Below are 15410 nucleotides of genomic sequence, written 5' to 3'. Positions count from 1 at the left end.
CAGCTATCTGAAGCCACGTGGGCAACAAAAAAAGCAATGTTGAAATGATTGTGCAGATGATCTAAAACACGGCTTCATGAAGACTTTTCCGGATATTTTAAAGAACAGTTTGGTTAGGGCGTCTGAAGTGCCTAGAAACGCATTTACAACGCCCAGGGAGGTTTTGACTTGTTGCCAAGCTGGAGTTACCTTATCCGCTAAAAGAAAGATCTTCTGGAGCACTGCGATGACATGTGGTTTTGGAACGTTGACCTTTGCTATTTTTGTGCTGTCTAACCTGGGGTCAGTAATGTATGCACGCAATTGTTCACCAAAAGACGGCAGAAGGGAAATCTCTTCAAGCCTACCATATCCAGCTGCAGCGAATCATATGGCCAGAAAGAATAAGAAAGCGACTCCACACGAGGCTACAAGAAGGATGCTCATCGATCTTCGGTGTATGCCGCAGGTGATCCGTTTAATTTGAGGTCACTCGAACTCTGAAAGCACCGCAGCTGTTTTCTCTTTGCCACCATGCCACCATGAGTTATGATGACATGGTCCGGCGCAAGCATGGATGGTTAGCTCTCGTGTAGTTGACCAGCCGCGGCGCGCGGCGGCTGTCCGGCGTGCTTGAGTTTCATTCAATGTCGTTTGATGGGCTTGAAACACGAATACTGCGGTATATCTGCGTTGCAAGGGATGCCGTTTCGGGTGCCGCAACAGAATTGAATCCGGCAAAGTGCTGATTGCGAGTAAACGTATGACTGTGTGGGTGTACCGCGTTCGGCGCGACAAGTTCAGGCCATAAAAGGTACCTCGTAGTCCTACTTCATCGTCAGTGCCATGAGCTATTATTTTCGCTCATCCTGCACTTTTTTCAGTCAGTCAGTCAGTCAGTCAGTCAGTCAGTCAGTCAGTCAGTCAGTCAGTCAGTCAGTCAGTCAGTCAGTCAGTCAGTCAGTCAGTCAGTCAGTCAGTCGGTCAGTCGGTCAGTCAGTCAGTCGGTCAGTCAGTCAGTCAGTCAGTCAGTCAGTCAGTCAGTCAGTCAGTCAGTCAGTCAGTCAGTCAGTCAGTCAGTCAGTCAGTCAGTCAGTCAGTCGGTCAGTCGGTCAGTCAGTCAGTCAGTCAGTCGGTCAGTCGGTCAGTCAGTCAGTCAGTCAGTCAGTCAGTCAGTCAGTCAGTCAGTCAGTCAGTCAGTCAGTCAGTCAGTCAGTCAGTCGGTCAGTCGGTCAGTCAGTCAGTCAGTCAGTCAGTCGGTCAGTCAGTCAGTCGGTCAGTCGGTCAGTGGGTCGGTCGGTCGGTCGGTCGGTCGGTCGGTCGGTCGGTCGGTTTTGTTTTCAGGATATCGTTCTTTCCTGCAGGTGGCAGAGACAAAAGTCATGATTGCCTAGCAGGGTCTCTGCTCCAGTAACAAACTAAGCAGTCTACAGCAGTGCACCAGAAAGCTGGTACGATACATAATAAATATGAACATAGGAGCCGCGATAAAAATACAGGCGTACATTCATACAGCATGGTTCTATTCACTCAACCACTACGCACTGCAGCGGCCTAATTCTATTTCGTTATGATTTGAATCACATTGCACATTCGCTCATGTAACACAGACACATTCACTTGGGCGTCGCTAACTATAACCTGTGTGTAAATTACATGGTTCTCTCGACTTTATTATTGTTACCAGCTATTGTTTATGAGATGCTGTTAGCTAAATTTCTCTTCCAGGTCAGTGACATATTACCTACCGCAACTCGCAACCAAATGTGCAATTCGTAATATATTTCACTCGTGCGCATTGCTTTGTTTCAATCAGGATGTCCACATATTGTCAGCGGAAACACTGATTTAAATAATACGAAATTTCCCCTTAATATCTTCTCCCTCAGTGACACTTTATATCATGGGAATTGTCTGCGGATGTGCAAATGCGCAACGCATATTTGCACATTTTAAAGTATGGCACATTCCCTGGCAATATTCTTAGTTATTAGCAGGACCGTGTACTTTGCCTTTTATCTATTCTCTACGTCTTCACGCTGACCGAAATGAGAGCTGAAACGGTAGTTAATTCGTTGAGAATTTCCGCTTTCACATCATATAGAAACGAACGGAAAACGTGACTTCCTACCGGAACCCATAGACACTTGAAGCCTTTACCGCCAACCGCTGTCTAAAGCCCATGAGTAGTTGAGTAAGCTGAGCGTTGGTACCATGAAAACATGAAAGGCACGCCTGCGCAGCCAGCTTCCTCTATGTGGTTTGAATGCGATAGCGTTAAAGACCCCGTTACTTTTTATATGTACTGTACCCCTGAGTAAACTGGACGACAACAGGTGGGCAGTTCTTTGACAGAAATTGCTTGTGCTTCCATTGGCCGAAAAAACTAGAAAGCTAACCAGTAAGTACGCACGGAGAGAAAACCAGCTTCAAGCGGCATGCCACAAACATAAGGGATAAAGTTGGATTAACTGAGTGAAAAAACAACAGATTACTAGCCTGCATAGAAAATGTAAAATGCGAATTTAGAAGGAGATGACCACTGTAGCTCAGGACTCAAACACGTGTTTGTTCGGATTTATATAACTTGCCTATCGAAGTAACGTCATTTATACCTCCTTGATTACACCACCTGACAAAGCACAGGCAAGTATTTCAAGTTCAAGCAGAATTGCTGGGGGAAGGGGGCGCAAAACAGAGGAAGAAATGCCTTGATTTCTTTGACAAAAAAAAAAAAATGGGCTGAGAGAGAAGCTACTCAGAAACAGGAGAACGTGCTTGCTGATTGACCCTGATTCGGGTCGCTTCCTCAAACCGATCAGTTGACGCCCTATACCGCTTTACACACGGGCGACATGGGCAACGAGCTAGGGCCAGAGTAATCGACGGACCTGGCATTTCCTGGCATCTGCCTAAGCATCGAATTCCAGCCACATGGTGCACCCCTTCAAGTTCATTTAATTTCCTTCTTCAAAATGAACCGATCATAATCAGGGTTATGTGCTAGCCGTTAATACCGCGAAAATGAAACATACCTGACAATGACTGTAACGGCCATAACATCGACGTCTGATAGGCCACGCTAAAGAACTGCAACCAGATCCCTTTATTGTGCATGCTCTGTTTCAAAACTCCTTACACCAATCATTTTTGGTCATCATCATCATCGTCATCATCAGCCTGATTATAACCACTGCAGGGCGACGGCCTCTCCCAGCTTCCTCCAATTAACCCGGTCCTGTGCTAGCTGCATCTACTTGATTCCTGCTAATTTCTTAACCTCATCTGCCCACCTAACTTTCTGCCGCCCCCTGCTACGCTTTCCTTCCCTTGGAATCCAGTTTGTTACCCTAAGCGACCATCAGTTATCCTCTCTTCGCACTACATGTCCTACCCATGCCCATTTCTTATTCTTAATTTCCACTAGAATGTCGGTAACTTGAGTTATTTCTCTGATCCACTCTGCACGCTTCCTATCTCTTAATGTTACCCCTACCATATTTCGTTCCATAGCTTTCTGGGTCGTCCTCAACTTAAGTAGAACTCTCTTGGTTAGCCTCCACGTTTCAGCCCCATAGGTGAGTACAGGCAAGATGCAACTGTTGTATACTTTCCTCTTTAGCGATACCGGTAAGCTGCTAGTCATAATCTGCGAGTGCTTGCCAAATGCGCTCCATCCCAATCTTATTCTCCTTGTTATTTCCCTTTCATGGTCCGGATCTGCGGTTACTACCTGTCCTAAGTAGACATATTTGCCTACTACTTCCAGTGCTTCGCTACCTAACGTAAACTGCTGTTTCTTTCACAGGCTATTGAACATTACCTTAGTCTTCTGCAGATTGATTTTTCAAACCTACCTTTCTACTTTTCCTGTCTAGGTCATCAATCATTATTTGCAGTTCATACTTAGCAAGGCAATTTTATCAGCAAATCGCAGATTACTGAGGTATCCTCCAACTACCCTTTTCCCTAACTGCTCCCATTCCAATTCTCTGGATACTTCTTCTAAGCAAGCTATGCACAGTACTGGGGAGATTGTGTCTCCTTGCCTAACACCTTTCTTTATATGAATTTTGTCACTTTCTTTGCGCAGAACTATGGTTGCTGTGCACCCCCTATGTATATCTTCCAGCACTTTCACGTACGACTCATCTACACCCTGATTTCGCAATGCCTGCATGACCGCCAAGGTTTCTACTGAGTCAATTGCGTTTTCGTAATCATTGAATGCTATGTATAAGGGCTGGTTATATTCCGAGCATTTTTCTATCACCTGGGTATGATCGGTCAACAATGAGTACACAGCGGAACGCGAGACAGTGCGGAAACCAGAGGAACCCGATAGCACAGCCAGCGGGCGTGCACTACATCGGGTTCAGGTCTTGTCAAATCGTCTCGGCGAGTTCACTGGCAAGGTCATCAGCTTGCTTTGTCCGCAGCAGCTGCATTTTGTCCGATCAGTCAGTCAGTCAGTCAGTCAGTCAGTCAGTCAGTCAGTCAGTCAGTCAGTCAGTCAGTCAGTCAGTCAGTCAGTCAGTCAGTCAGTCAGTCAGTCAGTCAGTCAGTCAGTCAGTCAGTCAGTCAGTCAGTCAGTCAGTCAGTCAGTCAGTCAGTCAGTCAGTCAGTCAGTCAGTCAGTCTGTCTCTCTGTCTCCCTGTCTGTCTGTCCATCTATCTGTTTAATTATTTGTTTGTACCTCCCAGGCCCCGCAGAGAATTGAGTGAGATGAGTATATCAAAAAATGAATGAACAGACATAATAAACCACTACAACGGTACAACTAAGGCGTTACAAAGCAAATATAACATACTCCCAAAAGGAGTTTATACCCGCTGCGTGTTTCTCTGATCATGCAAAATTCTCGCACCTACCTGCCTCCTGCCTGCCTGCCTACCTACCTGCCTACCTGCCTGCCTGCCTGCCTGCCTGCCTGCCTGCTTGCCTGCCTACCTGTCTGTCTGTCCGTCCGTCTGTCGGTCTGTCTGTCTGGCTGGCGGTCCGTCCGTCCGTCCGTCCGTCCGTCCGCCCGCCCGTCTATCTGTCTGTCTGTCTGTCTGTCTGTCTGTCTGTCTGTCTGTCTGTCTGTCTGTCTGTCTCTGTCTGTCTGTCTGTCTGTCTGTCTGTCTGTCTGTCTGTCTGTCTGTCTGTCTGTCTCTGTCTGTCTGTCTGTCTCTGTCTGTCTGTCTGTCTCTGTCTGTCTGTCTGTCTGTCTGTCTGTCTGTCTGTCTGTCTGTCTGTCTGTCTGTCTGTCTGTCTGTCTGTCTGTCTGTCTGTCTGTCTGTCTGTATGTCTGTCTGTCTGTCTGTCTGTCTGTCTGTCTGTCTGTCTGGCTGGCTGGCTGGCTGGCTGGCTGTCCGTCTGTCCGTCCGTCCGTCCGTCCGTCCGTCTGTCTGTCTGTCTGTCTGTCTGTCTGTCTGTCTGTCTGTCTGTCTGTCTGTCTGTCTGTCTGTCTGTCTGTCTGTCTGTCTGTCTGTCTGTCTGTCTGTCTGTCTGTCTGTCTGTCTGTCTGTCTGTCTGTCCGTCCGTCCGTCTGTCTGTCTGTCTGTCTGTCTGTCTGTCTGTCTGTCTGTCTGTCTGTCTGTCTGTCTGTCTGTCTGTCTGTCTGTCTGTCTGTCTGTCTGTCTGTCTGTCCGTCCGTCCGTCCGTCCGTCCGTCCGTCCGTCCGTCCGTCCGTCCGTCCGCCCGCCCGCCCGCCCGCCCGCCCGCCCGTCTGTCTGTCTGTCTGTCTGTCTGTCTGTCTGTCTGTCTGTCTGTCTGTCTGTCTGTCTGTCTGTCTGTCTGTCTGTCTGTCTGTCTGTCTGTCTGTCTGTCTGGCTGGCTGGCTGGCTGGCTGGCTGGCTGGCTGGCTGGCTGGCTGGCTGGCTGTCCGTCTGTCCGTCCGTCCGTCTGTCCGTCTGTCCGTCCGTCCGTCCGTCCGTCCGTCTGTCTGTCTGTCTGTCTGTCTGTCTGTCTGTCTGTCTGTCTGTCTGTCTGTCTGTCTGTCTGTCTGTCTGTCTGTCTGTCTGTCTGTCTGTCTGTCTGTCTGTCTGTCTGTCTGTCTGTCTGTCTGTCTGTCTGTTTAATTATATGTTTGTACCTCCCAGGCCCCGCAGAACACTGGGTGAGATGGGTATATCAAAAAATGAACGAACAGATAATAAACCACTACAATGGTACCACTGAGGCGTTACAAAGCAAATATAACATACTCCCAAAAGGAGTTTATACCCGCTGCGTGTTTATCTGATCATGAAAATGTCTCGCGTAGTCCGACATGCTGTTGCTTACTTGCTTGCGCAGGTGACGCGGTGTTTCACCGCCCCCTCTTCCTCACCAGCAGCTTCTTCCGATGCCTCTCTCTGTGTTCTCTTTGGCACCATCAATCCTGACCTTCCTGTGACTCACCGCCAAGCTTTGCAGGAATTACTTCGAAAACACCAAGCCTGCTTTGATGTCCCTTCTTAGACCTTGGGCCGAACTTCTGCACAGCACCGCATTATTACAGAAAGTACTTCTATTGTTAGCCGCCGCCCTTACCGTGTTTCCTTATCACAACGTAAAATCATAGAAGATAATGTGAATGATATGCTCCGACGAGACATTATTCGGCCCTCAGCTAGCCCCTGGTCATCTCCGGCCGTCTGGGTCAAAATAAAAGGATGGGTCCGTGCGTTTTTGCGTTGATGACCGCGCACTTAACAAAGTCACTCGCAAAGATGTTTACCCTATGTCACAAATTGACGACTCCCTCGACTGTCTTCAGGGCGCCGAATATTTCTCCACTTTGGATTTGCGTTCCGGTTACTGGCAGATACCGATGCGCGAAGCCGACAAAGAAAAAACCGCATACTCCCGATGGGCTTTACGAATTCAATGTCATGCCTTTTGGACTTTGTAATGCCCCCGCTACGTTTGAGCGCATGATTGACACTGTTCTTAGAGGACTTAAGTGGAAAACATGCTTGAGCTACCTGGACGACATAGTTATATTTCTCTGCGACTTTTTCTGATGATTTATGCCGCCTTGATCAAGTATTAACGTGCCTGGCATCCGCCAGTCTCCAGCTGAACACAAGAAAGTGTAATTTCGCCAAGAAAGAAATCAAGATCCTGGGCCACCTCGTCAGCCGCGATGGCCTTCGACCCGACCCTGACAAGCTTGCTGCAGTTTTGAACTTTGCACGCCCTCAGCGGACTAAGGATCTACGCAGTTTCCTTGGCCTATCTTCATACTTTCGCCGTTTCATTGGCAATTTCGCTCCCATTGCTCCACCACCTTCTTACCGACCGTACTACTTTCAATTGGTCCGAAGAATGCGAAAAAGCTTTTCAAACCCTGAAGAATGCCCTCACTTCGGACCCTGTTCTCGCTCACTTCGACGACACTGCTTCCACCATTCTCCACACCGATGCCAGCAGCCTCGGTATCGGCGCCGTGCTTCTGCAACGTGATACCGCTTCTCGGGAAAAGGTAATTGCGTTTGCCAGTCGAACTCTAACACCAGCGCAACGCAACTACACCATCACTGAGCAAGAATGCCTCGACGTCGTTTGGGCAGTTCAGAAATTCCGCCCCTACCTCTACGGCCGCCCTTTCACGAACGTTACCGATCACCACGCTCTGTGTTGGCTATCAACCCTCAAAACTTTGACTGGACGCCTGGGCCGTTGGATTCTGCGTTTGCAGGAATACCACTTCGATGTCACATACAAATCGGGTCGCAAACATCGAGATGCCGATGCTCTTTCCCGTTGCCCGCTCCCAGAATCACCACCTAGTGCTTCTTCGCGCCTTCCTGCGTGCACCCTCGACGTCCCAATGTTGTCCAGAGCTTCAAACATCACCTGTGCTACTCCTGCCGCTGCTCCAGATCGCTACGCCATTATTTCACACCAGCGAGCAGATCCCTACTGTCTTTCCCTAATCAATATTCTCACCGGTGCTTCTCACCCTCCTACCGCTAGGATGCGCAGGCAACTCCAAAAGTTGAAACTTGACAACGGCGTGCTCTCCTGTTATATTTATTGCTCTGAAGGCACCCGTTGGGTCCCCGTTATTCCGAGAGCGCTTCGCACCCGTATCCTGGCGGCTTTCCACGATGATGCTACAGCCGGTCACTTAGACTTTCATAAAACTTACCACTGCGTGAAAACCCGTTTCTTCTGGCCAGGCCTCGCCTGAAGCGTTTCAAAATACGTCGCCTCTTGTCTACCATGCCAGCGCCGCAAACGGCCCACTTCTCCTCCGGCTGGCCTACTACAGCCGCTACCTTGCCCTGCTACTCCTTTCGCCGTTGTTGGCATAGACTTATACGGGCCACTTCCATTGTCCGCACGAGGCAATCGCTGGATCGTCACCGCCGTCGACCGCCTAACACGTTACGCTGAGACCGCTGCCCTGCCTAATGCCTCAGCACATGAGGTCGCGACCTTCTTCTTGGAATCGCTCGTACTGTGCCATGGGGCCCCTCAAGTGCTTCTCAGCGATCGTGGTCGGACATTTCTGTCGACGATTGTAACCGAAGTTCTTGAGGCTTCAACCACGCATCACAAATTGACCTCCAGCTATCACCCGCAGATCAATGGGTTGACTGAGCGGTTCCACCGCACGCTTTCTGACATGTTGTCTGTGTACGTCGACCAGGACCACCGAAACTGGGACGCAATACTTCCTTTTGTTAACTTCGGCTACAATACGGCTCTACAGCGGACCACAGGTTACACCCCGTTTTTCCTCGTTTACGGCCGTTCTCCCGCCACCTTTCTTGATGCCTCTTTCCTTTCTACACATGCCAGTTCCTCATCCTCTCTTCCTGACCAGTTCCTTTCCCGAGTGGCCAAATCTCGCCGGCTTGCTCGCGTCAACACGGAAGCTAGCCAGGAAGACCGCCAGTGCCGCTATGATGAAACCCATCGCCAAGTTTCGTTCCGTCCCGGCGACGAGGTGTTACTTTGGACCCCATCACGCACTTCTGGCCTTTGTGACAAGTTACAGCACCGTTACATTGGTCCTTACATGGTTCTTGCAAAAACCTCCTCGGTCAACTATCGCGTCTACCCTGTTTACCCTCCTCCGGACAGTCGTTACCGTGGCACTGAAGTTGTTCACGTTTCACGCATGAAGCCTTTTATTCGGCGCAATCCCGCGGACTAATTGCGGCCAGGTTGGCCGCTTCAATTGCGCGGGCGAAATAGTGTGAGCACTGTGTGGCGCTTCATCTTCCACACGGCTGAACGTGCTGCTTCATCTTCATTCTGCTCTCTCTTGTAGACACCCATCGCCATCGCGGAGTGTGTTTGGCTGCAGTGTGCGATCAAGGCTTCGTGTCTGCAATAAAACCTGATCCCCCAAGTCCGAACTTCGCGTTACCTTACAATATGTAGACTTTCAATTACGTTTCTTACTTTCAAACTCTGGTCTAAGGTGCGCTCGGATATTCTTCATGAAAAGACGGCACCATAGGCACACCGTGGAAACCGAGAAATGCTTTAAACATTTCATTCACATGTATTCCTATGGGTGCTAACCCTAGTTTGCAACCTCAGTCGTCCTATAACCGGCGACAGTTGCACCGCTATATCTTGCTTACGTCATGGACCGCTGTGGAGGGAACGTGGTATTTAGCCGCCTTTTTGAGCAATGAAGCGCAGGGTTCCCTCGTACCGTCAGCGCCTTCCTCGCCGGGTCACATGAGCTCAAAGGTATAGCCGGACCTATACAAGAATGGAGATAGCTAATCAGATAAACAGGCTCTCTTCGGAGAGATAAAGAGCCAGGAGAGGCAAGTGCATCAACGGAAACTGCTTCTCGAGGAGAAAGTAGACTTGCAGAGAAACGTTCAGCCTAAGGTGAAAGACAAGCAACTGCCTGAACATTAGAAGCGTCAGCAGACATTTTGATGTGACACCATCGCCTGGACGCAACTCCGATGGCGATGTTTGTGCATTTTTGTGCTCACGCGACGCTCGTTGCGATGCTCGTGTTTTCCTACACGGACGCTTCTCCGAAGCCCAATTTCATTATAATGCTAATGGATGACGTGAGTACGTTTTATTCTCTAAGATCTCGTGGTATGCCTTAAAAGCCATATCATTTACACTAAATTTATGGACGTAGTGGATAAAAGCGAATTACACCATTAAATCTACGTCCTCGCTGCCAAGTATTTTTATGATCCGCTTCACAGAAGACGCCCGTCGATGCAGCGCTGACAAGGCGTGCTTAAATCTATCGACAGCACTCAACACGTGGCAAAGCGCGCACTCATATAGGCCAATCATATGCCTCCCAGTTCTGCAGTTTTCTTTTCTTTATGTTTTTCTTGACCATGAGTGCCAGGGTCAGGAAGCAGGAAGACCGACCATTATAGTTTGTTTTTCTGCTTTCTCCACTAAAACCATTAAACCACTGTAGCTACTGGATCCCCTCCACTAAGCTACGAGAACGGACGCGGGGTCTAGAGGTGTGCACTGGGGCGGGCGCCGGTCTTAAAGCCCATACCCGGCCCGCGAGCCGGGCTCTTACCGGGGCCGGGTGTGTTTGTCTCAGGCGGCCCAGGCCGACAACATTAAATCCCGCGTGCACGCAACTTTTGCGAACGCGCGAATGTTACTATAGTGCGCTAGGCGTCTCGAATTCAATGCAATAACTCTTTTCGAGCGTAGTCACAAGCGAATGCGTTCGAGTTTTTTCCGCTCGTCGATCCGTATTTATTTTCTCCACGTGCCCTCATCGTGAACGGATCTCTGCTAGCCGTAAACGACCGAGCCGAGCGCAGCTTGTGAGCTATCGCGTTTAGACTTCACGTCTCCCTCTTTGGTAACATCGGCGCAAACGTTTAGGTATCCATTTTTGAATTCGCGCGCATTGCATATCGCCTCTCAAGTGTCTCTGTTGTGGCGCTCCAGGTCTTGACATAACCTTGGTAGAAGCGGGACATAGCACACAGTTAAGTATTCACGGCCATTGAGTTTCCTCGTTTCCCGGCACAGGCGACGTTGAGGCGCTGCCTTGCTGCCGCCTTAAAAAGCTCACGGTGAGCGAGACGAGCTCACCGAGTACTTGGCCACAGAATCAACCTCCTGCCAGCGCGCTCTTCGAGAAGCAAAGAAGTCGTGTCGTCGTGTCCGCAAAACTGGGTCTTCTTGCAAACGAAGTATTAGTCATTCCAGCCCCCGGTTAAAACTTCAGCGCTATCGAAATTATCATGGAGGAAGGAAACAACTTAGGAGAGGCCCTTGCTATTCCCAATGCGTTGAAGAAAGTGTGGCGGAAGTGATGTCAAAAATTAGGGTTAGCCAAGTCGGGCCATTAGCAACGCCGACGCTGTTGCTATGAAAACTCGGGCCACTAGCAACAGCGTTGCTAAGGGCCCTACGTACAGTGAGCGTCGCGGAGAAAGGGTAAAGGAGGAGGACAGACGTTGCAGCGTCTGGTCGCGGCGTGGCCGCGCCGGCTTCAAAAAATGACGTCAGGGCCTCTCCTAAGTTCTTTCCTTCCTCCTTGGAAATTATGATCAAGGAGTGCCGAAAATTCCCCAAGCGTTCATTAATGCATAACTTGTTGATTTTGCATAATAACATACAAGAATAATTCTATGTACCTGCTGTGTCTATATATCGTACAAACCTGTCAACTAAACCTTTCAACATCTTGAATAAAATTATCTCCAATTATTTCTTTTGTACCATTGTACTGTAATTATAGCAGTAATTATAGCAGGTCGGGCCAAGCCAAGCCCAGCCGGCTCAGAATTTCGGCCCGTGTACACCTCTCTGCGGGGACTGCTGCCGCGTCTCGGTTCTGGATATCAAGGCTCTATTCGCAGGCCGACCGGCCAGGGAGATTCCTCCACGTCCGGTACAGGCGAGCAGCACAGCCACGGCACAGCAAGCAACGGCGCTCTCTACTCTCTCTCTCGTCAAGCGGCAGAGCTCCTTCTTTCATAGGTTGGGAAACCATTGTCTTTTGAATAGGCCTATTCAGAGGTAGCAGTTAGAGGCGGCCCAAGCGGTCCAATAGGGAGTCCGCTGAGGGGGAGAGAAAGGGATCCCGCTAAGGCGCCGGCACCGGGCTGAGGCACCACAGAGCCTGGCAAAACTTGTCCAGACTTGTTCTACGCCGATGCTTTTCCTTAATGCGCCGATGCTACGCGGCGCAGCACCGGGGCTTGTCAAGGGGCGTCAGACGCTCGCCGATACCGGGCACCCTTTCGGCTCCCGTCGTCGACCGCTGGAGGAGCCGCGCGAACCTCGGCTGTACTCGGATAAAAGCTCTATCATAACACCGCTGTGTGTTTTGTGTGTGTGCGGTGCGCCTGACCATGCGCCCACGGGCGAAGGAGACTCCCGAGTGTAAAAACGTGCAGAGGGGGTCGGCAAACAGGCGGCGAAGAGCCGAGGTGAACGCAGGCACCTGCTGATTCGAGCGTCCCCCTGGGGACGTCGGATCTGACCGCAGTTCGCGCCTGGGACCGCCGACGGATGCCTACAGCTCCCGCCGGCTTCTGGGTTTCAGATGGGATTATTCACCATCGAAGGAATGTCATGAAGCAGAATCTGTCAAGGAGTACCGGAGTCAACGTTACTTTCTGACACTCGATTAAGGTGTCATGTACAAGAATATATGTGGACACAATCCATAAATAGGGGATTAAAGTCTGTGGTTGAAAGCAAAGTTTCTTCTGCTCTTTAGATAGCTGGAAAGAATCTGGGATAAAAATGCCCTTCGCTCATGTTTATTAGAAATGGGGAGGAGGAGACCACGGGCTTCCTTACAGCACCTCCTATACGTACGCATATGTAAATGAGTGGATTTATTCCTGTATTTCTCGAAAGCGGAAGCCACACGCGTGTCAAAAGCATTGCGGCTTCAGCGGCCAGGACTGGCACGGAATTACTGTGTTCCTACTCTTATTGACGTTCACTTTCTTATCCTCCGCAGATGGGCTGGGGAGACCTCGGAATTTTCGGCAACCCGGCCAAGGAAACCCCTAACCTGGACAAAATGGCAGCTGAAGGGGCGCTTCTGACCGACTTCTACACTGCCAACCCATTGTGTTCGCCCTGTAGGTCGTTTCACTGTGTGGCGCATGCAACGCTTTTTCTGACGTTCGTTCACTCGTGGTGTGCAATTTTAGTTTAAAAGCGGGCGTTATTGGGCTAGCCGGTCAATCATGGTAGATAAAAGTTTGTAAATAAAGCCAGTCGCGAGTCTTCCCTAGTGTTTCCTTCTCGTCCGCGTCTCTTTGTGCACAAAAAGACGCGGACAAGAAGGGAACACAAGGGCAGACTCGCGACTATTTGCTAAACGACGCGCCTTTATAGCTTCACACGGTCATATCACACACTATGTGCGGTCCAAAAACCTGCCTTCATTCTGATACAGTTTGATTGCTGGGTCACTTCCACAATTCTGCGCTTGTTGTGCTTCCTTCTCGTCCGTGTCTCTTTGTATGCAGTACCCCCTTTTAATTAATGTGCAACTATAGCATAGCGCAGACGTATTACTGTGGGTGCATACTCGATTACAGGATATTTGCTGCGCAGGCAGGTGATGTGCCATCATGTGGTTGCGCATCTGTGCTACTTCGCACTGTGTATAGTACGCCTTCGCTAGGCTAAAACTCTTTTTAAATGAGCCAGTATCGTGCATAAGTGGAAAAAAAAAAGAAATTACAAATTTGCTAACGATTCTTACTAAACGTTTCAAAGAAGCATCCCTTCGCCGACGTGTTCATTTTACCATTTGCAAGGACAGCAAGAAATCGCTGCTAGTCTTGCTCCAAAACATCAATGCATACGAGGGGAGTAACTGTGGGGAAAACGTTCACTGCACGTGTGATTTTGTTGGTGCGCCTTTTGCAGGTGTAGCTGTGTCTTCCTTTCTATAGTTGTGTATTACGTGTGTGATATCGAAGAATACCCTATATAAGAAATTAATCTAGTAATGCGAGAAGAACGAGGTGAATAGCGGTTAAAGATAATTTGGAAATTTTGGGGTCAATCCGTGCTACATCGACCACCTGCGATTCCGCATTCACAGAGGCAAGGCTGTTGACCACAACATCTGACAATAGGTAGGCGCCTTTGGATGGAGGACATCCTTTAATGGGAGTTTCACTTCGTTATTGAGTTGCATCGGACAGCTTATTTACCTTTGCGAAAATGTGTCACTAAATCAGGGTAAAAAACAAATGCGGACTAGCGGAGCGCCATATATTCTCCTTCGCCCAGCCAGGGCTGCTCTGCTGACCGGCCGGCTGCCCATCAGGAACGGCTTCTACACCTCCAACAACCACTCCAGAAACGGTACGCGCCCCCCACATATGCGCATGGCCTGTGGTGACCGCCGGACCTAAGTTGACACAGCGCGCGTCCCACATGCACCTCCGCAGGCTACACGCCACAGGAGATCATGGGTGGCATCCAGGACGACGAAGTGCTCATCTCCGAGCTCCTCGCCGAAGTTGGCTACAGGAACAAGATCGTCGGAAAATGGTGCAGTCCCCGCGATGCGCGCATTGCCGCGGCTCAGTGTTTCTCCTTGGTTGTTCAGACTTCGAGCGTGACCCGGGACCCGCGCGCGGGTGCAAGCCAATGTTTCAATCTCGAGGACGCTAAATTTAAGCCCACAAGGAGGTGCAAACTGAATTAAACGGAGTTATGTTAATCGCCCTTACGGTCGCGACTCGACACCAAAAACGATGAACTGCGGAGCAAAACTTATGAGGACGCTCAAGTTTCACCTTATAAGAGCAATATCCCGGTCACATGGCATTTCTCCAAGGTCTTTACTGCAAATTAGGTTTATTGTTCTAAAGGAGCAAAACCAAAACGGAGCAGCGGCGCAGCTACACGGAAAGTGCAAAGGAGATAGATGACGATGGGGAAGAGGATGCAGGTAACCTCCGTGAGTGCCTTCTGTCGATCAGGAAAATCACGTTAAATAGATATAACAGTTCAATTAAAGCGTGACAATAGGAAATAACTATACATTAGCGAGCAAGCACTAGCGAACAAAAAATGCGCGCACAACAAAAAGGCAACGAAGAAGGAACACTGAACAAGGAGCAAAGCAGTGCATGTGAACGTCGATGCGGCTGTTGAAAATATTCGAAGCCTCCTCTCAACGCTCCAAAATTTTAAAGTTCATTGTAACGTAATATTAACCTCTATATAGAATTATGATATTCAAAACTATATTTGTGTCAGCGTTTCTGTTTTTCGAGCTCCCTCGCTGGCACTCATGTTTGGGCGGCTCCTTTACGCAGCATAAAGGCCGCTGACGACCGCCTCGCCACGGGCCTTTTTCGCAATGGTGTTGAGGATTTGCCGAGTGCTGCACGTCAGCCACCTTTAGAACAATGAACCTTAATTTCGAAGGCCTTACAAGTGCCCGCGGGCGGCGACAAGGGTATAAGCCCGACAGCGCCTTTCTATAGCGCTAGTTT

At 49.6% G+C, this 15410-nt stretch overlaps 1 protein-coding gene across 2 annotated transcripts in view; it reads left to right on the top strand.

The window, feature by feature from the left end:
• Positions 1–9854: 9854 nt before the first annotated feature.
• Positions 9855–15410, top strand: part of LOC146205027 (N-acetylgalactosamine-6-sulfatase-like) — a 69850-nt gene continuing 64294 nt past the window's right edge. For both annotated transcript variants that reach the window (XM_084589697.1, XM_084589698.1), the window contains exons 1-4: positions 9855–9998; positions 12902–13025; positions 14194–14268; positions 14355–14457. In XM_084589697.1, coding sequence (XP_084445823.1) covers positions 9888–9998; positions 12902–13025; positions 14194–14268; positions 14355–14457 — 413 coding nt within the window. In that variant the 5' untranslated portion in view covers positions 9855–9887. The remainder of the gene's footprint in view (positions 9999–12901; positions 13026–14193; positions 14269–14354; positions 14458–15410) is intronic.

This window comes from Amblyomma maculatum, chromosome 1 (genome assembly GCF_055883805.1).
Source record: "Amblyomma maculatum isolate TAMU_Amacu chromosome 1, ASM5588380v1, whole genome shotgun sequence".
Taxonomy (NCBI): domain Eukaryota; kingdom Metazoa; phylum Arthropoda; class Arachnida; order Ixodida; family Ixodidae; genus Amblyomma; species Amblyomma maculatum.
The sequence above is the reverse complement of the archived record's forward strand: the minus strand, read 5'-3'. Positions and strand labels throughout refer to the sequence as shown.